The 25,457-nt window shown below is 42.0% G+C and overlaps 1 protein-coding gene across 1 annotated transcript in view; it reads left to right on the top strand.

Annotated features, from left to right (window-relative positions):
- Positions 1-25,457, top strand: part of LOC126412200 (casein kinase I) — a 302,788-nt gene that overhangs the window by 253,356 nt on the left and 23,975 nt on the right. The window contains 1 exon segment of the mRNA XM_050081682.1: positions 21,757-21,837. Within this exon segment, the coding sequence (XP_049937639.1) occupies positions 21,757-21,837 (81 nt within the window).

Here is a 25,457-nt window from a genome sequence, read left to right on the forward strand (position 1 = left end):
TGACTACCTCCATCTTCTTTGTCAGGGGTGAAACTGACTGTAGTGGACAGGTGAGGCTTCCGCTTTTATAAGCAATGGGCGGCTTCTCATTGGCTGGATGACATCACAGTGAAAACGGCGCATACGGAGATGGCGGCCTCTATGTCCATAGATTTTGTTTGCATGCTTTACCCAGTGTTGCTTGCAGCACCATCCATTGCAACAGGCAGAGAATTGCAAGGAATGTATGAAGTCGCCCTCTGTGCTCTTGCTTTATCAAGTGCGTGCTTCCATGCATTGCTGAGTTCATATCGGGAGTTTCTGTTGAAATTATTTTCGCAAAGTGTAATTTCAACTGCTTCCCTGATGACAGAGTCCCAATACTTTGAAGCGTGAGCCAGTATTCTTGTTTCATTGAATAAAATTTTATGTTTATTTAACAAACTGTGCTCAGCCACCGCTGATTTTTCAAGATACCTGTATTTCCGGTGACTCTGATGTTCCACACAGTGATCGGCAACGGTTCTTATAGACTGGCCCACGTAATTTTTGCCACAGTCACAAGGAATGCTGTAAATTTCCGGTACTCTCAGGCCGAGATTATCTTTCACAGGTCGCAACGTTTCCTTAATCTTCGTGGGTGGCCGGAACACTGGTATGATTCCCTGCCGGCTCAGGACTCTGCTGATCTTGCTGGTCGTTGCACCACAGAATGGTAGCCGCGCGATGTGTTGGTCCTCTTGATCTGTTCTGTTTTCACTGTGACGTCATCCAGCCAATGAGAAGCCGTCCATTGCTTATAAAAGCGGAAGCCTCACCGGTCTACAACAGTCAGTTTTAACCCTGACAAAGGTGACGGAGGTAGTCATTGAAAGCTTGGGATTTTATCCAAATTTGACGTGGGAAGTAAACCGAGAACTTTTTATGCAAGGACTCCATCGCGAAAGACTTCGTAGTCAGCTTTACTCTATGGTTAAATGATGATGGCATCCTCTTGGGTAAAATATTCCGGAGGTAAAGTAGTCCCCCATTCAGATCTCGAGGGGGACTACTCAGGAGGAAGTTGTTATCAGGAGAAAGAAAACCTGTATTCTACAGATCGGAGTGTGGAATGTCAGATCTCTTAATCGTGCAGGTAGGTTAGAAAATTTGAAAAGGGAAATGGATAGGTTAAAGCTAGATATAGTGGGGATTAGTGAAGTTCAGTGGCAGGAGGAACAAGACTTCTGACCAGGAGAATACAGGGTGGTTTAATAATGAATAAAAAAATAGGAGCATGGATCAGCTACTACAAGCAGCATATTGGACACATTATTGTAGCCAAGATAGACACAAAGCCCACATGTACCACAGTAGTACAAGTTTATATGCCAACTACCTCTGCAGATGATGAAAAGATTGAAGAAATTTATGATGCGATGAAAAAAATTATTCAGATAGTGAAGGGAGATGGAAAAATTAATAGTCATGAGAGACTGGAATTCAGTAGTAGGAAAAGGGAGAGGAGGAAAAGTACTAGGTGAATATGGATTGGGATAAGGGATGAAAGAGGAAGCTGCCTGTTAGAATACTGCACAGAGCATAACTTAATCATAGCTAACACTTGGTTTAAGAATCATGAAAAAGGTTATATATGTGGAACAGGCCTGGAGACACTGTAAGGCTTCAGATAGATATATAATGGTTAAGACAGAGATTTAGAAACCAGATTTTAAATTGTTTGACATTTCCAGGGGCAGATGTGGACTCTGACCACAATTTATTGGTTATGAACTGTATATTAAAACTGAAGAAACCGCAAAAAGGTGAATTTAAGGAGATGTGTCCTGGATGAACTGAAAAAATCAGATGTTGTAGAGAGTTTCAGGGAGAGCATTAGGGAACGATTGACAAGAATGGTGGAAAGAAAACGGTAGAAGAAGAATGGGTAGCTTTGAGAGATGAAATAGTGAAGGCAGCAGAGAATCAAGTAGATAAAATGACAAGGGCTAGTAGAAATCCTTGGGTAACAGAAGAGATACTGACTTTAATGGATGAAAGGAGAAAATATAAAAATGCAGTAAATGAAGCAGGTGAAAAGGTATACAAACATATCAAATATGAGATCGAGAGGAAGTTCAAAATGGCTAAGCAGGGATGGCTAGAGGACAAATGCAAGGATGTAGAGGCATATAGAACTAGGGGTAAGATAGATACTGCTTACAGAGAAATTAAAGAGACCTTTGGAGACGAGAACCACCTGTATGAATATCAAGAGCCCAGATGGAAAACCAGTTCTAAGCAAAGAAGGGAAAGCAGAAAGATGGAAGGAGTACGTAGAGGGTCTATGCAAGGGTGATGTACTTGAGATCAATACTATGCAAATGGAAGAGGATGTAGATGAAGAAATGGGGGAAATGATACTGCTTGAAGAGTTTAACAGAGCACTGAAAGACCTAAGTTGAAACAAGGCCCTGGGAGTAGACAACGTTCCAGTAGAACTACTGATAGCCTTGGGAGAGCCAGCCATGACAAAACTCTACCATCTGGTGAGCAAGATGTATGAGACAGGTGAAATACCCTTACACTTCAAGAAGAATATAATAATTCCAATCCCAAAGAAAGCAGGTGTTGACAGATGTGAAAATTACCGAACTATCAGTTTAATAAGTCACAGGTGCAACATACTAACACAAATTCCTTACAGATGAATGGAAAAACTGGTAGAAGCCGACCTTGGGGAAGATCAGTTTGGATTCTGTAGAAATGTTGGAACATGCAAGGTAATACTGACACTATGACTTATCTTAGAAGATAAGTTAAGGAAAGGCAAACCTACGTTTGTAGACTTGGAGAAAGCTTTTGACAATGTTGACTGGAATATTCTGCAGTTCTGAAGGTGGCAGGGATCAAATACAGGGAGTGAATGGCTATTAACAATTTATACAGATACTAGACGGCAGTTATAAGAGTCGAGGGACATGAAAGGGAAGCGGTGGTTGAGGAGGGAGTGAGACAAGTTGGTTGTGTATCCACAATGTTATTCAATCGGGATATTGAGCAAGCAGTAAAGGAAACAAAAGAAAAATTTGGAGTAGGAATTAAAATCCATGAGGAAGAAATAAAAACTTTGAGATTTTCTGATGACATTGTAATTCTGGTAGAGACAGAAAAGGATCTGGAAGAACAATTGAATGGAATTGACAGTGTCTTAAAAGGAGGATATAAGATGAACATCAACAAAAGTAAAGTGAGGATAATGGAATGTAGTCAGATTAAGTCAGATGATGCTGAGGAAATTAGATTAGGAAATGAGACACAAAGTAGTAAAGGAGTTTTGCTATTTGGGGAGCAAAATAACTGATGATGGTCGAAGTAGAGAGGATATAAAATGTAGACTGACAATGGCAAGAAAAGCGTTTCTGAAGAAGAGAAATTTGTTAACATCGAGTAAAGATTTAAGTGTCAGGAAGTCGTTTCTCAAAGTATTTGTATGGAGTGTAGCCATGTATGGAAGTGAAACATGGACGGTAAACAACTTAAACAAGAAGAGAATAGAAGCTTTCGAAATGTGGTGCTACAGAAGAATGCTGAAGATTAGATGGGTTGATCATGTAACTAATGAGGAGGTACTGAATAGAATTGGGGAGAAGAGGAATTTGTGGCACAACTTGGCTAGAAGAAGGGATCAGTTGATAGGACACATTCTTAGGCATCAAGGGATAACCAATTTAGTACTGGAGGTCAGTGTGGAGGTAAAAATCATAGAGGGAGACCAAGGGATTCATAAACAAAGCAGATCCAGAAGGATGTAGGTTGCAGTAGTTACTCAGAGATGAAACAGCTTCCACAGAATAGAGCAGCATGGAGAGCTGCACCAAGCCAGTCTCTGGACTGACAACGATGACGACAACAACAACAACAACAACGAGAGTTGGCCCATTCCGAAACCAAAAGAATTTGTCTCCAGCTGTCCAGTATCCTGTTTCCTAATAATTTGATTGAAATGTGATGCTTGACATGGCAGGCTCCTTTTGATGTGGTCATAGCCTCTCTCTCTCTCTCTCTCTCTCTCTCTCTCTCTCTCTCTGTCTGTCTAATTTCTTCGATTAGTGTTGTTGTCTTACACATTTAATCCCTATTCTGCCTCATAGCATTAGTGCCAGAAGTGACGTAAGAGACCTTATGTCAGCTGCTTCTGTTCTTCATTCATCTCTCTTTTTTGGGGGGGGGGGGGGGGGGTTGTAATACAGTTTTCACCATCATATTTACGAGCAGGAAATATTTTTGGCAATAAAGTAAAATGTTTAATCATTATTGTCTGTCTAGTTTGAAGGTGCAACCCAGAGAATTTCAATGTTTACTTCAACTCTGTCTGATGTATTGGTCTTTCCCCTCCTCCCCCCCCCCCCCCCCCCCACCCCAAAAAAAAAAAAAAAGAAAAAAAAAAAAAAGAAAAACCCTCACTGTTTTCATCACAAAAAATTCCTGTTCATACAGTAATGAATCTATCTTCAAACACACACAACTTGTATTAGAGGTAACACCTTTATCCACTGACTTCACATGTACCATTTCTTTTGCACAACAGATAGAACCATAATGGCGCATTTTGGAGATATCTTAAATGTGGTGCATCAGTTAAACTATATATTTTCATAGTGCTCAAGTGCAGATACGAAAACCACCAAATGAAGAACTTGAGTTTCGCAAACTCTTAAACCAACATAGTGCATGCTCTATTTTTATTTTGTCAGCCAGTCTATGCTCAGAACATGATATGTCGAGGTGCATTGACGTGGGTCATACATTTTAGCAGTGTATGGCCACAATAGTGTTAATGTAAAATACCCAATAGGGCCCTAAAAGTGTGTGGACCATCTGCATGTGCCTGCAATGTGTGAGAGTGAGTGCCACAGTGACCATAACTTTCATGGGTTTACTTTATTAACTTGTCAGAGTCCACATCTGTTCTTCTAAAGAGTGTTCCCTTAAAGACCTTATAATATTTGTCAAGTTTATCATACCCTCTTTTGCCTAAACATTCCTTAACCTATTTCCAATTAGGAAAAGTATCCTTATGCGCTTTTCATCTTGGATTCCCTTCATGTATCTTATTTTAAATTCTTTTTCTTTCTCTTGATCAAAGATTTCCTCATCTCCTCCTACTGGTAACCTGGATAAAGCGTCAGCTACTACATTTTCTAACCCCTTAATATACACAATTTCATAATCAAACTGTTGCATAAACATTACCCACATGGTTAATCTGTTATCATATAGTCTGCACTCCTGTAAATAACTTAAAGCTTTGTGGTCTGAATACACTTTTATCTTGTGTCCTAACAGGTATGTTTTAAATTTTGTAAACACCCAGTATACCACGAGTAATTCTTTTTCTGTAACTGTTTAAGTTCTCTCATGTTTAAGTAACATTCTGCTGGCAAATGTAATAGTACAATAAAGATTTTTTCCAGTCACAACTTTCTCCTGAAATAGTTCTGCTCCTAACCTGTAATCACTACTGTCAGTGCGAAGACAAAATGGTAAACTAAAATCAGGTCTGTGTAAAAGATTGTTCTTACAAAGTTCATTTGTAATTTTCTCTAATGATTTCTGACACTCTTTGGACCAATTCCACGTAGTTTTTTTCTAAGTAAGTTGCTTAAACATGTTACATTAAGCCATTGTCCATTTATATATTTTCGATAGAATCCACAGATTCTGTAAAAAGATTTCAACTGTTTTCAGTTTCTAGGAGATGGAAAGTTTACAATAGATTTTATTTTTTCAGGGTCTGCACTTATCCCTTTCTTAGTAATGATATGACCTAAAAATTTGAGTTCTAACACACCAAATTCACATTTTTCTAGTTTTAACATCATTCCTCCTCTTCTGAGTTGATCACACACCTTTTCCAACTACTTCAAATAATCCTCCTAACTTGGATTTGACACTAATATAGCATTTACATAAATGGTTAATTCTGACACAACTTCATGGCCAAGTGCATAATATAGTGCTCTTATAAATTCTGCGACTGATGAGTTTAAATTGAAAGGTACTACACAATATTGGTAACATCTCCTGTTGTATAAGAAAGCAGTGTGCTTTCTAGAACTAATTGCAAGAGGTACTTGATGAAAACCCAAAGTTAGGTCAAGGCTTGACGTAATTGGTATTTTTTAAATTTATACAACACCACATCGATGTTCTCTGGGTGGTCAGTTTCTCTGTATAAACATTTGTTTACTGTCTGGAATCTAGTACTAATTCGACTTGTCCATTAGATTAATTTAAAATGACAAAGGAATTATTATAAGGGCCTATACTTGTCTCCATGATTTCACACACTCCCATCTTTTGTAATTCTTTCTCCACTGCTACCCTTTTCGAGATTGGAATTCCATATAATTTTGTAAAGAAAGGTTAATGTGGCTTCAAGTGCAAAGCACATTGGTATCCAATTACTTTACCTGGTATGTTGCTAAATACATCACTATATTCCCACAAAAATAATTTCAAGTCTTGCTTTTGGTTCTCATTTAGTTCTCTAGCTTTGGCTACTTTTTCATTTACCAAGTTTTCAAACTCTATCTCATCTGTATCCAAATCTGTGATGTAACTTTCAATGTACTTACCTTCTTTTGTAAATTCAATACTGTTCAGTCTTATTCATAAACGACACATTTGACGTAAGAAGTCTCGTAGCAATGACTTCACCATTGGTAGAGTCATCATTAATTTCTGTCCAACCCAGTCAAATGCTGCACTTACTTTTGTTATCCAAAATATGCCTAGGATAAAATCCTCTGTGAGAATAACAATACACCCATGTGACCATGATACTCCTTCAATTTCAAAATTAATAAAAGCCTGACTCTTTACTGATTTACTGTGCCTCCCATTAGCACCTCTTATTTTAATTCCTACTATAGGTAACTCAACAAAATCCTCATTAGTTTTCAGTTTTCTACTTAATGATTCTGATATCCCAGATATTTGACTCCCTGTGTCCACTAAACACTTTCCTTTCCATGATCCTATATGTACATCAATAAACGGACTGGTTACATCAAAGTCAAATTTTTCATGAACATTCTCATGTAATAAGTCATCTTCAATTTCAATAAATCCATATCCCTTTCTGGTGTCCTTCCTTGTATCATTACTACCATAGTTATATGCTTTTATGCCCCTAATTACATTTTCTTTGGCATGATTACTATTCCTGAATATTTCATTAATCCAACTACATTCATTTGTGCTATTGTCTCTCTCTCCTTTATATTTCTCTCTTAACATTTGTGCAATGTGATACTTAATTATATGCCACCATTCTGGATACAAAGTTTCACATATATCTAGTGTTACCTTTCTGAAATTTTCATCATCCTTAGTGGCAATACTGTTAACCCATAAGTTAAACATAAATGCTCACTATCTGACATTTCATCATCTACTTCCCTAATGCTGTTAAGATTACCTGCTGTCAATTCCCTCTCATTGTTTTTCTTACATGTATTAAGATCAAATAGCTCATAGACTAAAATTCTGGCATCCTTATCATTTAAATTGTCAACCGTGTTCATGTGTACCTCGCTAACTTCATTATTATCGTTTATATTAGTAATCCCTAAAGCTTCCAACTCCTCACTTATACCAATAAAACTTCTTTCTTCACTGCTATTATTAATCTCCTTTTCTTCCCAATCAACATCACAAAAATTATCCTCTTGATCCTCTGCACCCTTACCTCCAGTGTTCCTTTAGTGTACGTTTTCCCCTTTTCATTAGCTTCTTTCGTTTTTTATTTCCGTGTAGTTCCCCATTAGTTTTCCGCCATTTTCATTTCCCTGACTCCTATTGGGATTTTTTTTTAACTTGACCCTTGTTTGCGTGAGGAAAAAGGGACTCATAACCATGTAGTTTGGTCGCTTTATATCCCAAACCAACCAATCAAATGAAAATAAGATCCGAGTCTCTGCCTGTGATATACCGTTTTGCTACACGAAAAAAAAATTTAGGCTTAATTCAAATTAGGATAATGATGCACATAGATAATTTCACTGAAGACTTGCCTGAAATTATTTCTAGGTTGTCAGCTTACCTGGGTGAAACGTACTGGAGCGCTTCTTCGACGTTCAAACGCAAAGCAATTCAGCAGACAACTAACAAGACCTGAATCAGATCATACCTCGTCAATTTCTTCCTCTGCATCGCTTTCGCTCACTAATGCCTGCAAGCTCACAAGGCTTGAACCATATCTTATTTCACCAGTATCTTCCCCTGCGTCCTTTTCGCTTACCTGCTGGTTTTGTAGTGGCTGCCCCCCCAGGGGCTCAGCATTCATTTGCTGAGTACGGGCTTGGGGACCCCGGGGTCCTGAGCTGGGGACTGGTCAGCGCCGCCAGTCTCCTGTCACCGTAAACCCCGGACATGCTTCAGCGACCACCATATGGTGCGACGGTGGAATGTTGTGTGCTGTGGGGAATGGTAATCTTGGCTTGACCGCCTGGATTGCGAGGAAGGTAAACCTCTATAAAAACCCGTCAATCTTACAGTGTGCTGCGCGCCTATAAGATGCATGGCTGTTGGGGTGGAACAGTCGCAAGCGGGCAACCTCTGGGGCACCTGCCGCACCCCAGTTGTATAAGGCTTACTCAGGCATGCGGGGCTCTGTCTGAGCGGACCTTTAGTTCCCTAGCTGCTCGTGGGACCACAATGGACCCTTCGACCTCTACGTTTCCCCCTACCAGTGGATTGGGTGGCCCACTGGTAGGAAAACACACCCCATCGAAAAAGCGACTTCGTGCTGCGAGTCCTCCAGCGCCTGGTGTTACTAGAGATTTATCAGACTGTCGTAACAGAGCACATGCTGATATCCAGAATGTGTTTTTGATTGTCAAACGGAAGGAAGGTTGCTTTGAGAGAGTTTCTCCCTTTTACATCCACAAGGGTCTTGAGGGAATTGCAGGAACACTGAAATCTGTGAAGCATCTGCGCAATGGGACTCTGTTAGTTGAAACTTCTAGTTCCCGTCAAGTCACTTCTCTTAGGAAAGCAACCTGTCTCAGAGAGTACGCTATCGAGACCGAGCTCCACTCCACTTTGAACTATAGTAAGGGTGTTGTGACATGTAGGGACTTGGTGGATATCTCCAAGGACGAGTTGAAATCTGAGGGGGCTGACGAAGGTATTGTCGACGTGCAGCATATTATGAAACAAGTCGATGGGGACCTAGTCAAATCCGACTCGTTTATTCTCACGTTCAATTGCCCGAGACTCCCAGAGCATGTTAAAGCGAGTTTCTTACGTTTGCCAGTACGGCCATATTTCCCCAACCCAATGCGCTGTTTTAAATGTCAGCGCTTTGGGCATACTACGTTGGCGTGCAATGGGATAGCCACTTGTGGTAAATGTGGTCAGCCTGCCCATGAAGAAGCCAATTGTTCATCGCCTGTGAAGTGCATGAATTGCTCTGGGAGTCACCCTGTCTGGAGCCGGGTCTGCCCCATCTATCTCGAGGAACGGAAGATACAGGAGATCAAAACATCTAAGCGCATCCCCTATGGTGAGGCCAAGAAGCTCTTTAAGGCCATGCAGCCTCCTGTGTTTACAACATCTTTCGCTTCCACTCTGCAGAAACCGGTACAGTTGGCCACTGTTGCTACACAAACGGAGGTTGCTAGTGTCAGCACTAATACCTGCATTTGCCAGTGCACTTGTGCTGCTGCGGTTGTTTTGCAACCTGCAGCTCTCCCCACAACGTTGGACAAGGCCGTGGTTGCTGACATTGGGGTCCTTCCTGCCCCTCCCCATATGGCACCTTCTGCCCAGGCGAGTAAAGCTCCAACTGTTGACAAGGTTCTGCATTCTAAGCCCCCCAAGACGAAGACGCCGAAGGTGAAGGTTTTGCCACCTGAGGAGTGTACAATGCCATCGTACTATCTGACATCTCCCTTGGGTCGCCATCGGAGCTGATGGACATTGATGTGGACCGGGGGCGATCTTCTAGCCCCAGGAATAAATCTCTGGCCAGTACGGGCTCTCCTCCAAAGCACAGGGGCAGGGTGAAAATTCAGCCACCCTGATCACTGGCTCCTATATTACAGTGGAACCTGAATGGGTTCAGGACGCATGTGGCCGAATTACAACTCCTTGTACGAGAGCGCCCCTTGTGCTTATGTCTCCAAGAGACACATTTCCGGGCCACTGATGCTCCTTCTTTATGGGGCTATACCATGTATCAAAATGACGATCTGATGGGGGAAAGGGCAAAGGGTGGTGTTGCGGTTTTTGTCCATGACATGCACCACTCATCTGAGCTCCCTCTCGTTACGGACTTGCAAGCAGTTGCAGTTGACCTTCTTGTGGGGCGGAGGCTCACAATCTGTTCCGTTTTCTTACCGCCTCAGGATGCAATAGACTCTGAGGCTCTCACAGACCTTATTACCCAACTCCCCCACCCATTTCTCCTTCTGGGGGACTTCAATGCTCATAATGTCTTATGGGGCTCTACGACTACTTGCCCCAGGGGTTGCATTCTGGAAAGCCTCATGGCGTCCGAAGAACTGTGCATCCTCAACTCTGGTGCTCCCACTCATTTCTGTACTGCTTCTGGGTCGTCGTCAGCTATTGACCTTTTCTTTTGCTCTCCAGCACTCGCGGATTCTGCTCTGTGCGAGGTTGCCGCTGACCTCCATTCTAGTGACCACTTCCCCCTTTGGATTCACCTCCTGGATGAGACTGTCGCATTACCAGTGCCGCCCAGGTGGCACCTCTGCAGAGCTGACTGGACACTTTTCAGCGATTTAGCTGTTTTGGAACACCGTGCCAGCATCAACGAATGGGTCGACCATGTTACAGCCGTGATCTCCCATGCTGCTGAATTGTCGATCCCACGGTCCTCAAGTCATCCCAAGAGGCGCCCTGTCCCTTGGTGGACCACTGAGTGCCGCTCAGCCATCCGAGGCCGCCGTGCAGCTCTGCGCCGCTTCAAGTGCCGTCCCTCAGCTGACAATCTTACGGCCTTTCGGGTGGCAAGGGCCAAGGCGCGGCGAGTGATTAAAGAGAGTAAACGACGGTCATGGCAATCGTTCCTGAACTCCATCTCCCGCTCCACTAGTTCTACAAAAGTATGGGAAGCCATCAGGAGGATTTCTGGGAAACGCAGCCAACTACCTGTCACGGCATTGCTGCATCAGGGTTGTCTACTCACGGCGCCGAGAGACATTGCCCAGACACTGGCCATGCATTTTGCCGAATCTACTGCCACTATTAACTGTGATCCAGATTTCTGCCGCTACCGCACTGCCATCGAGAGGGATCACTTGGACTTCCGGTCTCCAAATTCTGAACCCTACAACTGCCCCTTCACAATGTGGGAACTGGATTCAGCGCTGTCTGTGGCTCATGATACTGCGCCAGGTGATGATCAAATCCTGTACAGCATGCTGCAGCACTTGTTGCTGCCATCCAAGGAAGTTCTCCTGAATTGTTTTAATATGATATGGTCATCCGGCACGTTCCCTGACTCGTGGAGGGAGGCGATTTTGGTTCCCCTCCTCAAACCGGGAAAAGACCGAATGCATCCCAGTAGTTATCGGAGTATTGCTTTGACGAGCTGTGTCGGGAAGACATTGGAACGCATGGTCAACCGTCGCCTGGTTTGGCTGCTCGAGACCAGGCAGCTCCTTAGCCACTCTCAGTGTGGCTTTCGGAGATGTCGTTCAACTATAGACAACTTGACCCTGCTTGAGGCAGCCATCCAGCAGGCCTTCCTACGTAACCAGCATTGTCTAGGTGTATTCTTTGACATTAATAAGGTGTATGACACTACTTGGTGCCGCCTTATCCTCAGTCAACTCCATCAGTGGGGCTTTCGTGGCCATCTCCCCATCTTCATTCGGTCCTTTCTTTCCCGCCGCCTCTTTCGATATTGGGTTGATAATGTGCTATGTGATTTGTACGTGCAGGAGAATGGTGTTCCTCAGGGAAGCGTTTTAAGTGCCACCCTCTTTGCCGTCGCCATTAACAGTATCACGTCCACTATCCGGAGTCCTGCCCAGTGCTCCTTGTTTGTGGACGATTTTGCTGTTTTCTGTTCTTCCTCCAGTCTTGTCACTGCTAGTCGGCAGCTGCAGCTTACGATAAAGCGATTAGAGGCATGGACTGTGAAGACGGGTTTTACCTTTTCTGCAGACAAATGTGTGTGTGTTCATTTTAATCGTTCTCGACGTGCTTTTACCTCCCCTGAATTGCGTCTGAGGGACACCATTCTTCCTTTTAGAGACACTGTGAGGTTCCTGGGCCTCACTTTTGATTCCAAGTTGTTGTGGTTGCCGCACCTTAAAGACCTCAAGGTGCGGTCCCTGAAGGCGCTGAATATTTTGAAGTGTCTGAGCCATCGGTCCTGGGGAGCAGATCGGGCGCATCTGCTGCAGTTTTATAGGGCTTTCGTCCAGTCGTGTCTTGACTATGGATGCATGTGTATGGGTCAGCGAGGCCTTTGTATCTGAAGATTCTTGACGCAGTACACCATGAGGGTATCAGGCTGGCTACTGGTGCCTTCCGTACCAGTCCCATCCCCAGCCTGTGTGCTGAGGCAGGGGAACCGCCACTCGCCATCCGGCGGAAACTCCTCATGGTGCGCCGGGTGTGTCAATTCCTTGCCTGTCCTACCTCCCCTGCATACGCTACTGTTGCCCGACCGCCTATGGAACGTCTCTTTTCCAGTCGTCCAAGGGCAACGAGACCATTTGGGATTCGTGCCAAGCATTTGCTTGAGTCCCTTGGTGTGGAGCTTGTGGCACCCCAACTCCAGGGTTTTACCCGCCTGCCTCCCTGGTTGCTCCAGAGGCCCAGCGCCCTTTTAGACTTGTCAGAGTACTGGAGGAGCTGCACTCCTGCGTTTGTTTTTACCTCCTTATTTTACGATATTTTAAACCAGCATGCCGAGCATGTACCAGTATTTACGGATGGCTCTAAACAGGGGGACTCTGTTGGTTGTGCTGTTGTTTTCCCTGATCGAGTAGTCAAGTTACGGCTTCCTGCAGCATTTACCATCTTTGATGCCGAATTGTTTGCAATCTTGCGGGCATTGGAGCAGATGAGATTTGTTCCCAGTCTTAAGTTTCTCATCTGTTCTGACTCCCTGAGTGCCCTTCAGACCATGCAACACTTGTACCCAGCGGATACGGTCGACCAGAACATCCATGATGCCTTACTCCACCTGCAACGGCAGGGGAAGGAGGTTTCTTTCTGCTGGGTGCCGGGGCACGTGGGTATTAGGGGAAACAAACTGGCGGATGTGGCTGCCAAAGACGCATGTTCCCTCCCTCACATTGTTGAATGTGCCGTCCCCCTCCATGCTGTTACCTCCCTTTTGCGTTTTTGTGTTATGCGTCAATGGGAAGAGGAGTGGCTGGCAGTCAGTGAAAATAAGCTGTGTTTGGTCAAGGCCACCATGCGGCCATGGCGTACGTCCTACCAGTCGTGCAGGTGGGATGAGGTTCTCCTCACTCGCCTCCGCATCGGACACAGTCCCTTAACGCACGGTTTTTTACTCCGGCGGGAGGAACCCCCAATCTGCAGTGCTTGTGGCGTCCAGATTACTGTCCGCCACATTCTACTTGACTGTCCTTTATTCTCTGACCAGAGGGCGGTGGTTTCCTTGCTACCGGATTTGCTCTCTATTTTGCAAGACGACACAACGACTGTGGTTAAGGTCTTACGGTTTTGTGTCCTGTCCAATTTGTTGCCTCAGATTTTAGGGAGAGGATTTTAATGCGCTGCTGGGTGACTGGCTCACCCAGGCCTTAGGTAAGAGGTCCGCCAGTCACGATTACCTACTTGTTTCACTTCGATTGCTGTTCTCTTTTCCTTGTGTTTCCTTTCCTTTTTTAGTGCGTTTCTTCTCCTCTTGTTTTGCCTCTGTATGTGAGGATTTGTAACTGTGTCAGATCTGTGTCTTTTAGCCGTTCTCCTTGTTCGCTGTCCATCTTCGTCCCTTCACTGCATGTGTTCCTGTTTCTATGCGTTTGGGCGTTGATGACCAGGCTGTTTAGCGCCCGAAAACCTCAAACCATACACACACACACACACACACACACACACACACACACACACACACACACTGTAGTGGCTGCTTCTCCTCTGACGTGTCCGATGCTCCCACGTCCATCTCCTTACCTTTCTCTCCATCTGTTTCATGCTCCTCTTGCCCTGCCACCACCAGTTTGCAAGCATTTCTGGGCGCCATGTCTCCTGCCCCCTCCTGTGGGGAGCCTGCTTGAACTCAGCATCTACACAAGAACAAAGGTGCCAATTAAGGAAATGGCATTTGCAGTAGTTACAAATTCTTTTTTACTAGGCATATAATATTGTTAGTCTCAGGCATGTTGATGGTTGATCACCTGGCCAGATATGAAAGACATACACAATGCACAAAATACCCACAGTATTAGACAACGTTCAACTCTCTACTGTTATTCAGCAACAGAAGTTATCAATTTAGAATTAAAGTTGTACTCTTGTGGAGCTGGGGTATTTACAATAATATTATGGCAAACCTGGCCAATCAACATCCCAGGGATTGTCGTCTTCTTCGACAGGATACTTATCGCCAGTGGAGCAGTGTACTGAGCTGAGGAGTGCCTGCAGCTCATCCTTCGAATAAGGGTGTACCACTGGTTCAGAGGGATGCTCGTCCGTCCACATAATCTCTACAAAACAATAAAACAAAATGTCAGTTTCAATGCAATAAATTGCATATAAAAAACTTTAAGAACATCTTGATAAGAGGTACATTATTTTCAGGTATAGGTATCTGCTGGGTGACTGGTTCACCCAGGGTTTAGGTAAGAGGTCCGCCAGTCACAATTACCCACTTGTTTCCCTTCAATTTCTGTTCTCTTTTTCTTGTGTTTCCTTTCCTTTTTTAGAGCGTTTCTTTTTCTCTTGTTTTGCCTCTGTATGTGAGGATTTGGAACTGCGTCAGGCCTGTGTCTTTTAGCCGTTCTCCTTGTTCGCTGTCCGTCTTCGTCCCTTCACCACATGTGTTCCTGTTTCTATGCGTTTGGGCGCTGATGACCACGCTGTTTAGCACCCGAAAACCTCAAACCACACACACACACACACACACACACACACACACACACACACTCGGCGTTGAACGACATGTGCTGCTGGGTGACTGGCTCACCCAGGCTTTAGGTAAGAGGTCCGTCAGTCACGATTACCTACTTGTTTCACTTCGATTTGTGTGCTCTTTTCCTTGTGTTTCCTCTCCTTTTTTAGTGCGTTTCTTCTCCTCTTGTTTTGCCTCTGTATGTGAGGATTTGGAAGTGCGTCAGGTCTGTGTCTTTTAGCCGTTCTCCTTGTTCGCTGTCCGTCTTCGTCCCTTCACTGCATGTGTTCCTGTTTCTATGCGTTTGGGCGCTGATGACCATGCTGTTTAGCGCCCGAAAACCTCAAACCACACACACACACACACACACACACACACACACACACACACACACACAGTGCCCCAATAGCTTACGTTATTTGACGTTTTATTCGTAATGGGATTTTTATCACACATTCTAAGGGTGGTAGTCTGGCCTTTCCTCCAAGGCCTCCACCTTCCCTCCATTTTCGCTCTTCCACACTATTTCTTTGCTGTCTGTTCGGCTTGGTGTTTTTTTTCCTGTGTGTGTTCATCTCACCTTCTCATTCGGTTGGAGATATAAGTGTTAAAATTTAATACCTTCCACTACTTTTCCTTTTAGTTCACGTTTTCCCCTTTTCATTAGCTTCTTTCATTTGGAATTGTTTTAACTTCAGCATTGTTTGGGTGAGGAAAACGGGATTGATGACCCTGTAGTTTGGTCCCTTTATACCCCACACCAACCAATCAGCGAAAATCTTCTTGAGTATAACATTAACGCAAGGGTGCTGATGACCTAGCTGTTTAGCACCCTCCACTATAAATCATCATCACCAGCTCTCGACGATGATCTGGGGTTGGCTCGCCCCCTTCTGTCCTCGTTTCTGGCACTTCAGCGCTCTTGGCGAACTGGCTGGATGAACAGGCATTTCTAACATTTATTTTTATTAACTCGTTGGAATCATATTTTAATCATTAGCAATGAAAATAAGATCTTAATCTCTTCCTGTAATATACCGTTTCGCTACACGAAAGAAATTTAGGCTTCATTCAAACTATGGCAATAATGCACAAAGATAATTTTACCGAAGACTTGCCTGAAATTATTCCTAGGTTGTGAGCTTACCTGGCTGAAAGGTACTGGTGCGCTTCTTCGACAGTCAAACACGAAGCAATTCAGCTGACAACCAACAAGACCTGAACCAGATCGTACCTCGTCAATCTCTTCCACAGCATAGCTTTCACTCACCACCTGGTTTTCTAGTGCCTGCAAGCGCACAAGGTCTGAATCACATCTTACTTCATCAATATCTTCCCCTGCGTCCTATTCGCTTACCTGCTGGTCTTTTAGTGGCTGCTTCTCCTCTGACGTGTCCGATGCTCCCACGTCCATCTCCTTACCTTTCTCTCCATCTGCTTCATACTGTTGTTAGTTTCAGGCAGGGCTGATCTCCTGGCCAGATATGAAAGACATACACAACTCACAGAATACCCAGAATATTAGATAACATCTGCTGTCTACAGTTATTCTGCAACACAAGTTATCAGTTTAGAATAAAGGTTGTACTGTTGTGGAGCTGGGATACTTACAGTAATTTTCTGGAAGTCCTGGCCAGTCCCCATTCCAGGGATTCTGGTTTTCATAGGCAGGATATGTGTCGCCAGTGGAGCAGTGTACTGAGCTAAGAAATGCCTGCAGCTCATCCCTCGAATAAGTGTGTACCAGCGGTACAGAGGGACGCTCGTCTGACCACCTCATGTTTACAAAGCAATAAAACAAAATTTCTGTTTCAGTGTCATAAATTGTCTATAAAAAATTTCAATAACATCTTGATAACCGGTAAATTTTTTTTATGTTAAAAGTATATCCTCCTGAATTACAATTTATAATGTGAATGCACTCAGAATACTAATGAATATATTTTAAATAAGATATTCACCCATTCAAAACCACAGATGTGAACATCAGACTCGGCAAAACAGAACTGAACAAAATATAATATGAACTAAACATTCCGTGACGTCATTACAATGGAAAATTACAAATTTTTATTTATTTGAATGTTGGAGGTTCGACGCAACAACCCGGTCACAGAATCTTCCGCTGCTCTTTGGCCGCTGACCCGCAACGTATAGTGGCCAGCAATTTTCTTTCTGGTTCCTGCAGTGAAGATGCTGTTTCCGCGAGTTGCGCTGCTCTCTCCAAACATGAAACATACAAAACAAAAATACGAAACTTTAAATATTTTACAAACATAACAAAATACTACAAATACATAAACAAAACACTAAATTAAACTAATATTTACCTGCAAACTGAGCTGATCCTTGTGGATGGGTGACTTTAATTTCGCATCCCATTACAAAAGCTAAGCTTAAATTACGATTTGATCTACGAAAGACAAGTCTATTGCAGGTAGATATCTGAAAGAAAGCATTGCTAGATCAACGTTTCAACATCTTAAAAATATATCGAAATATTTCTCCACTATCATGAATGTTAGATTTTTTCTCAAGCGCGAGTGATAGCGGGTTAATGTTGTGGATTGAGTTACAGATATAGAGCATAACTTGGAATAGGAAAAGGTATGGTTTGTTGCTCCGCACAGTGTAAACAGTGATCTACTTGATAGAGTTACACGAGACATTACTTCTGGACGACGGGAACTGAATTTCCGTAGTCATTATTAGCTGTCGTGTTTTCATGGAATGGCCTGACGAGGTTTTTCTAGGACTGTTCAATATCGGTTTTCTGATAGCCAATTGATTTACAAAAATCGTCTGTGGGGAAGATATTTTTCGTTTGCTCAGTTAATCATTACAGCGACTATTTCTCTGGAGTTTTTTAACTTAACTCCTGTATAGTTTCCTGTTCAGTTCTCCCCGTACCATTATAACTATGCCACTCCTTTGGTTTATTTCTGAAGTGTTTGTTACCAAATTGATTATGATTATTTCCATATTGACCTTTGTGATGAAAATTGTTTCCTTGTGATCCCTTGAAGTTGTACTGGTGATTTTACTGATGAGAATCGGTACTTCCAAAATTGTGTGGTTCCTTTTTATCATGTGTGTTTCCCCAATTTGTGTGTCCTGTCTTTTGAAAATGGTTTTGACTATGGTGTGGTGGTTTACCCGTTTTCTCAATAATTCTGTTTAGTTTGTCTACATACTTCAAAAACTGATCTATTATGTCATCAGGTCCATAAGCTGACTCCCACTGTAATTCATATGGTAGCCTTCTTTGTAATGCATCGATTTGAGTGAGTTCACCAAAAGGTTTGCTTAGGTGAATGAGTTTCCTTAACTGATTTTTGCAAAAATGCGTCATGCTGCCAAATTCATCTTCATAAACAATCGCTGGCAGTTTTGTTCTACATGTGACTGCAGTGTGTGTGGTTGCAATGTTGCCAGGTTATATTATTGGCATTATGAAGTGTTTATGGCCTGTGTAAACATACCGTCACACGATTGTGTTCCCGTTGGTGTAACAGAACACTGAGAATATTTATTGGAGTATTTATTTAGTACTATTTTTACGTTTCGGAGAATGAAGTTTTGTTGTGACAGCCCAGTTTGTAGTGTACCCTGAGCTCTGAGATAGGCTGAAAAGTGATAATTTGTTGAGTTTTAGTGGAGCCATTGAATGTCCTTCCATAATAATCATCCTTCTTCTCGTGCAGCACAATATAAATTCTTCTGCCTTTCACATGTGACAACAGTGAAGTTTGTGTGATGTCACATATCCTGTGCTATTATTGGCTGATGGAAGAGCAAACTGAGCTGGCACGATCTTGATGTAGGTATATGCTAAGCTAAAGTGTCATTTTTTATGGTATTTTTTCTTTCATGTTACAAAGAGATACAGTTCAGTATATTAATGATCTCGCCGTAACCCATAATTTTGGTTTGGTATATTGTACAAAAGTTTTGAAGAATGTGATGTTGCCCAATAAAACTGTTACAAGATTAAAATTTGTTGGAAGTAGGGTATTTTTGTCTTAGATTACGTTTAGGGCAAAGTTTTTCATGCAGGAAATGGTCATTTTAAGTTAATGGACAAACCTCAATTTGAAGAAAAAGTCAATATCCAGTTTCATCATTTACTAATATTAGTAAATCACCCCATTAGATTCATGAGGTTTCGATGCAGGAATGGGCAAAATGACAAATTTTACAGCATTTTTATTATTTTGAATTGCTTTTTTTGCATTATCATTTACACCAAATTTCCGTGTTCCCAATTAAGTGTTGCTTGCCTGTGGACTGCTTATCACTTCATGGGACTCAAACTATGCATTGTACTGCTATCTCCCTTCTCATTGTTTTGTCTTCACTGCTGTCACCCATTCCTTTCTTCATTCCTAACATCCACCAATACCACAGATTTCTTCAGTTGACTTTAAAATGCAATGTATTATGTTGTACCGTGTGTTGTTTGTATTGGTCTTCCCTCAAAGGATTTATGGTGCCCCCATAATCAAGACTCAACGAGTTTACTGCAAACGTTTCTTAGCGGCTTGTAAATATAAGACAGTTGCTGTAAAAACATTTAACTTTTATCCATTTTAGCAGGAAATTATTTAATCAGTGTAGTGTGTTTCAAAGAACTGCAACAACACATGTTAGTCCATTTCATAAAAAATTTATTTTTGAACAACAAAATTAATAGAATTTATATGTTGTGAGATGTTCATCAAAAAATTGTATGCGGATGATAATTGTTTTCATATTTGTTGATAGTATATGGCCCTTTATTGTAGAACCCAGAACACCTGCCAGCATCTCATCCCGTGTTCCAAGAACCTTTGCATACTAAAAGTTCCACGTGCTATGGTGTGTAACATGGTGCATTGTGCTATTTTTTGTGTTAAAGTATGCCTGTGGTTTTGAGGTATGCTGTTTTTATGATGAAAGAAGTGAATACAGGTTGTATATTTCCTCCGTAAATGTAATAGTGAAGTTTAAACAATGGAAAATTCAAGATGGAATGTAACAATATTATGAGAAGGAAAGTTGCTAGCAGAGATGCTGCGTCGCAGATAATCACAACAAAAGGACTCACAATTTTAGATTTTGGCCATTTAGGGCTTCATCAGCGCACACGAAACACACACGCACGACTGCAGTCTCAGGCAACTGTAACTAGTAGTTTCAGTTGCCTGAGACTGTTGTGTGTGTGTGTGTGTGTGTGTGTGTGTGTGTGTGTGTGTGTGTGTGGGCGCGCGCGCGCGCGCGTGTGCTCGCTCGCTCGCATTGTTGACAAAGGCCTTAATGGCCGAAAGCTATAATTGTGAGTCTTTTTGTTGTGCCAACTGCGACTCAGCATCTCCTCTATATGGTGAGATGGTGAGTAGCAACTTTCCTTCTCATAATATTGTTAATATTGGAAGTGTTTAACTACCGAATAGGCAGTGGTATATGATCATCCAAACTTTTGCTAATGAGATATAGAGAGACAACCTAAATGTAATCTCTGTGCACTTTGCAATTGGAGGACATCCTGAGTTATACTGCAGTGTTCAACATTTGCCTTGCAGTATTCTGTAACATTGTTACAGACTAAAGGACACACAGTGGAGTTCGCATTCTGTGATTTTGGTCTCTTTAAGTTATTATATGTGATGTGGGTTTGTGAAACATTTAAACCATAAAAGCAGCAGAATTATATTCAAAAATTTTAGAGCACATCATTTTGGTAATATTTATTGCAAATGCAGATGTAATTGCATGCAATGCTTTGCCCTGTGTTTTTCTGTAATGCTTTTGCTTGATAGTTCAGATATCTTTTACATGGCTTAAACTTGATAATTAACATATGTGGTGTGTGCTCATGCCTTTTTTCCATTATCATCAGCCTTTATTTTTGTGCACAACACTCTCAGTAGAATACCAATATATTAAGTATGTCTAGTACTGGTTTAATTATTCTGTATAAATCAAACCCTAAAATATTAAACATGAAGTATAAACTGCTAACAAAGAATATGTCATTAGCTCTACCTTACTGACACTTTTGCAGTTGGATTTGGGGATTCATGGAAAGAGTGTTTGACATTGATGGAAACTGATTTGCTTTTTAAGAAACTAAAGGATTCGAGTCGTACTGTTGGATAAATGTGATTGTTATTTTGTACAAAGGAGTGTTATAGATTCTGTTGAGAACAATAGAAATTACATTGATGTTCCACATAATTTTATATGTTCATTTTATTGGTATATAACGGCATAAATAATGTAAAAACCATGCAGTGATGGAAAATTATAAAACCATTATTTTGAGTAATACTTTGTTTTTTAATTTCATACACATGCTTTCAGAATAGGCGTTTGTGTTTTGCTGTAAGGGTAATCACAAATATCTTGAGGCATTTAAAGTATCATATATTTTTTCTGTGGACATAACTGTTGTGCAAAAAAGAAAATTGCCTGAATGCTGAGGGATAACTAGTTTTCTGAAGCAGATATTAGGAATTCTCTCTTACAAAATTTGTTTACTGTAATTGGAAGTTATTACAGTCTTACATAATTACCAAGAGCGAACTAGTGAGAAGTTTAATTAATGTAAACAGTACACAATGTCAATACAACAAATAATTACACCTTTGTACTAGGTGGAAGAGATTTATGTTATGATTGTTTTCTAGTCTACACCTGTTGGGTCCCTACAGACAGGCCATGAAATAGTGGTATCGCCCAACAGAGATCGCCATGCAACGGCCAACAAGGTAATTGAAACTACTGTGAGTTAAATGAAACGCAAATTTTACATACATTACTAGTTTTAAAATGTGTACATGCTGTTAAGTTATTTTTATACATCATTCTCATGTTGATTTCGAAATAACACACATTTTCATATGAAAATATGTTCAAACTCTATTAAAATTACACCACTAATATAAATTCTCTTACACATGTGCACGTACACACAGACATTTTAGCCCCCCCTCCTCCCCCACTCTCTCTCTCTCTCTCTCTCTCTCTCTCCCTCCCCCCCCCTCCCTCCCTCCCCTCCCTCCCTCCCTCCCTCCCTCCCTCCCTCCCTCCCCTCCCTCCCTCCCTCTCCCTCTTCCTTCCTTGTATTCAGTGTGTATGGAGTAGAGCAATTGAGTTGATTCATTGTATCCATTATCCATACTAGAATTACTAAATTTCATGTACTACTGTCCCATTGTTTGACTACCAGTTTGACGACTAAATGTGAGGTACTGATGTAAGCACCCCTAGTATTAAAAAAAACAATTAACTACTCAAAACATACAAGGCAATAGGTCATGATTGAATTCTGTTTAGGTTTTATAATGAATTTGTTACAGAATTAGATCCTTTCCTAACACACATTTATTGAGTATCACAAATCCAGGTCAATTTTGTTTGTACAAGGTGTGCAACATTGCTTCCGCCGTTTGGCAATAGGTGGAGACAACAGTATCGGTCGAAAGAAAGAGATCGCAGACATCAGGCAGTTAGCTTGGACCTCGGCCAACATAACCTCATTCAAACATTAGTGGATTTGTGTCTGCATCATAAAGTTGTTCTTGATTGAAAATGTCAGTTTATGAGCCTAATTCTCATCATTTGTGGGAGGTGATACTGTTTTGTTTCAGTATGAAGAAAACAGCAGCTGAGTCTCATTGAATGCTCTCACGTACGTATGGTAAGGGCACTATTAGTGAAAGAATGTGTTGGGAGTGGTTTCAATGCTTCAGGAACGTTGATTTTTAACGTCGTAGACCGGCATAGTGGTGGAAGAGAGAGTGTTTTCGAAGATGCAGAATTGGAGACATTGCTGAATGAAGATTCGCGTCAAACTGGAGAAGAATTGGCACGAATAGTGCGAGTGACACAGCAAGCCATTTCAAAACGTCTCAAGGCCATGGGCATGATTCAGAAAGAAGGATCTTCTGTCCCGTGTGAGCTGAAACCAAGAGACATTGAACAGCATTTGTGTGTTTGTGAACAGTTGCTTCAGGGGCAAAAATGGAAAGGATTTCTGCATCGCATTGTAACCGGGGACGAAAAATGGGTTCATTACGATAACCCTAAACACAAAAAATCATGGAAATATCCTTTCCATGCTTCCACATCAACAGCCAAACCGAATATTCGTGGCTCCGAGATCATACTCTGCATTTGGTGGGACCGGCTTGTCGTCGTGTACTAAGAGGTGTTAAAACCAAGTGAAACAATCACAGGTGCTCGTTGTTGAACCAAATTAATGCGTTTGAGTAGAGCATTAAAAGATGAACGGCCGCAATACGGTGAGAGGCACGATAAAGTGATTTTGCAGCATAACGCTCAACCCCGCAGTGCTAAAGAGGTCAAAATGTACTTGGAAACGTTAAAATGGGAAGTCCTACCCCACCCACCATATTCTCCAGCCATTGCTCCCTCTGACTATCACCTCTTTAGATCAGTGGCACATGGCCTGGCTGACCAACACTTCCGATCTCATGAAGAAGTCACAAATTGGATCGATTCGTGGATTGCTTCAAAAGATGAAAGATTTTTTTGATGCGGGATTCATACACTGCCTGAAAGATGGGAGAAAGTAGTGGCCAGTTATGGAAAATACTTTGAATGATACATGTGTAACCAATTTGTTTCATTAAAGCCTCAAATGTGGGGGGAAAAATGGCAGAAACAAAGTTGTACACCCTGTAAAATGGGTATGAGTGGATGCACAGAATTAGAGATAAATATCACTGATATCAGTCTCCTACAGGAGACGTCCCTAGAGGAAACGAAGCTTCTCTCAAAATATTTTAACAGATTCAGATAAAGCCATTTGTATGAAACGTGGCATGCTTTAATATTGCATGATATTGTCACTTCAAAACCGTAATCAAGTCTGAATCTGGAGGTAGGATTGTCAGTGAAGTACAGCAGTTAATACTGAAAGCACATTTATTATGAACACAATTTACAGCGAGAACAGATTTGAACACCTGGATGGAGAATGCTGCTATTTATACATATATCGAATATACCTGAATTGTGTCATTTGTATAAACATCAAATATTCCAGAATATACAAACATTCCCAATGTAAGATATTTCAATAATTTCCCTGAAACAACAAATGCCAAATAGCAAATAATTGCTGGTGGTCAGGTTTGAACTGCCGATGCACAGCATGGCAGCCAGCTATGCTTACCACTTCACCACACTGCAAGCACCACAGCTTGTAGCATTGCTCCCTGTCCTAGAGAAATAGGGACCCACTGTTTCAGAAGTTCTTACCAATGTCGATACAGCACTCTGGATCTAGATCTTATCGATGGTCCTCTGGACCACAGCACTGGTCGATCCTCGTGTTCTGGCTGTGTTGTCACATCCCTTTCACTATGATAAGCATCAAAGTGAGTCTTCAGTTTTCTTGAACCTGCTGTCGATCTGTGCCTCAGGACTGTAGTATGACTATATATGGAGGACATGGATGATGTCTCTTCGGTTTCGTTTTCTTGACGAAGGGTCATAATCCTCAACTTCCTATGCGCGTCTGACAAGAGACAAAGGATACGATACAGCTCAGCGTACCACTTTTGTAAATTTTCTGACAGTCCCACTTCTCACACAGGCTTCAAAATCCATACAAAGTCTTCTGGTCTGTATCTCACTGACCATTGTTTGGTGTTATAGTGCTCTTGGTGTCTTTCCTGGGCATCCAAGTTCCGTATGACAGCTGCCTTGTTTCTTTGGTCCTGGTGCCTTATTTCTGGGTCCCAGTGACAATGTGTTCCATGTAGTCACCTCGAGTATCATCTGATTGAAACAGGAACAGTGTATCAATTGTTGTTTCAGCCTCATGACTGTCGAGCAGAAAGATGGGTGTGAAGCCTGTGGTGTTTTACTTTGCTCTGATATTAAAGCATTCTGTGAGGCCATTTGTCTGTTAGTTGTAGGGAGCTGTCATCCTGTGGGTTCTGTTACAGTGTGAAATTACCTGTGATATTAGCCTCAACTGTAAAAGTTTTCCACAATCAGAGATTATCAAATGTGGTGCTCCGTGCTTCAAAATTATGTCTTCTACAAAGAACTTTCCAATTTTGGGGCACAGCTTTGGTAACAGCATAGTGGATGAGGTAGTCTGTGCAAGTTGTTATCCGCAGATTTGAACCTCCATAAGAGATTTATCCCATTTGCGCTGCTGCATGCTGGGCACCAAATGCCCTGGTTTTAGCTGCTGCAGCACCTGCTTCTGCATTGGCATTTGTAACAGTGGCTTACTAGTGCCTCACAGATAGGTAGAGATGTGGGCAGTGATACTTGTGTCTCTTATGTATCCCAAGTAACTAGATGTTGGAAAATCACAGAAATACTTTAGAATAGCTGGTCGTAGATG

Source organism: Schistocerca serialis, chromosome 7 (assembly GCF_023864345.2).
Source record: "Schistocerca serialis cubense isolate TAMUIC-IGC-003099 chromosome 7, iqSchSeri2.2, whole genome shotgun sequence".
In the NCBI taxonomy this organism is placed as follows: Eukaryota; Metazoa; Arthropoda; class Insecta; order Orthoptera; family Acrididae; genus Schistocerca; species Schistocerca serialis.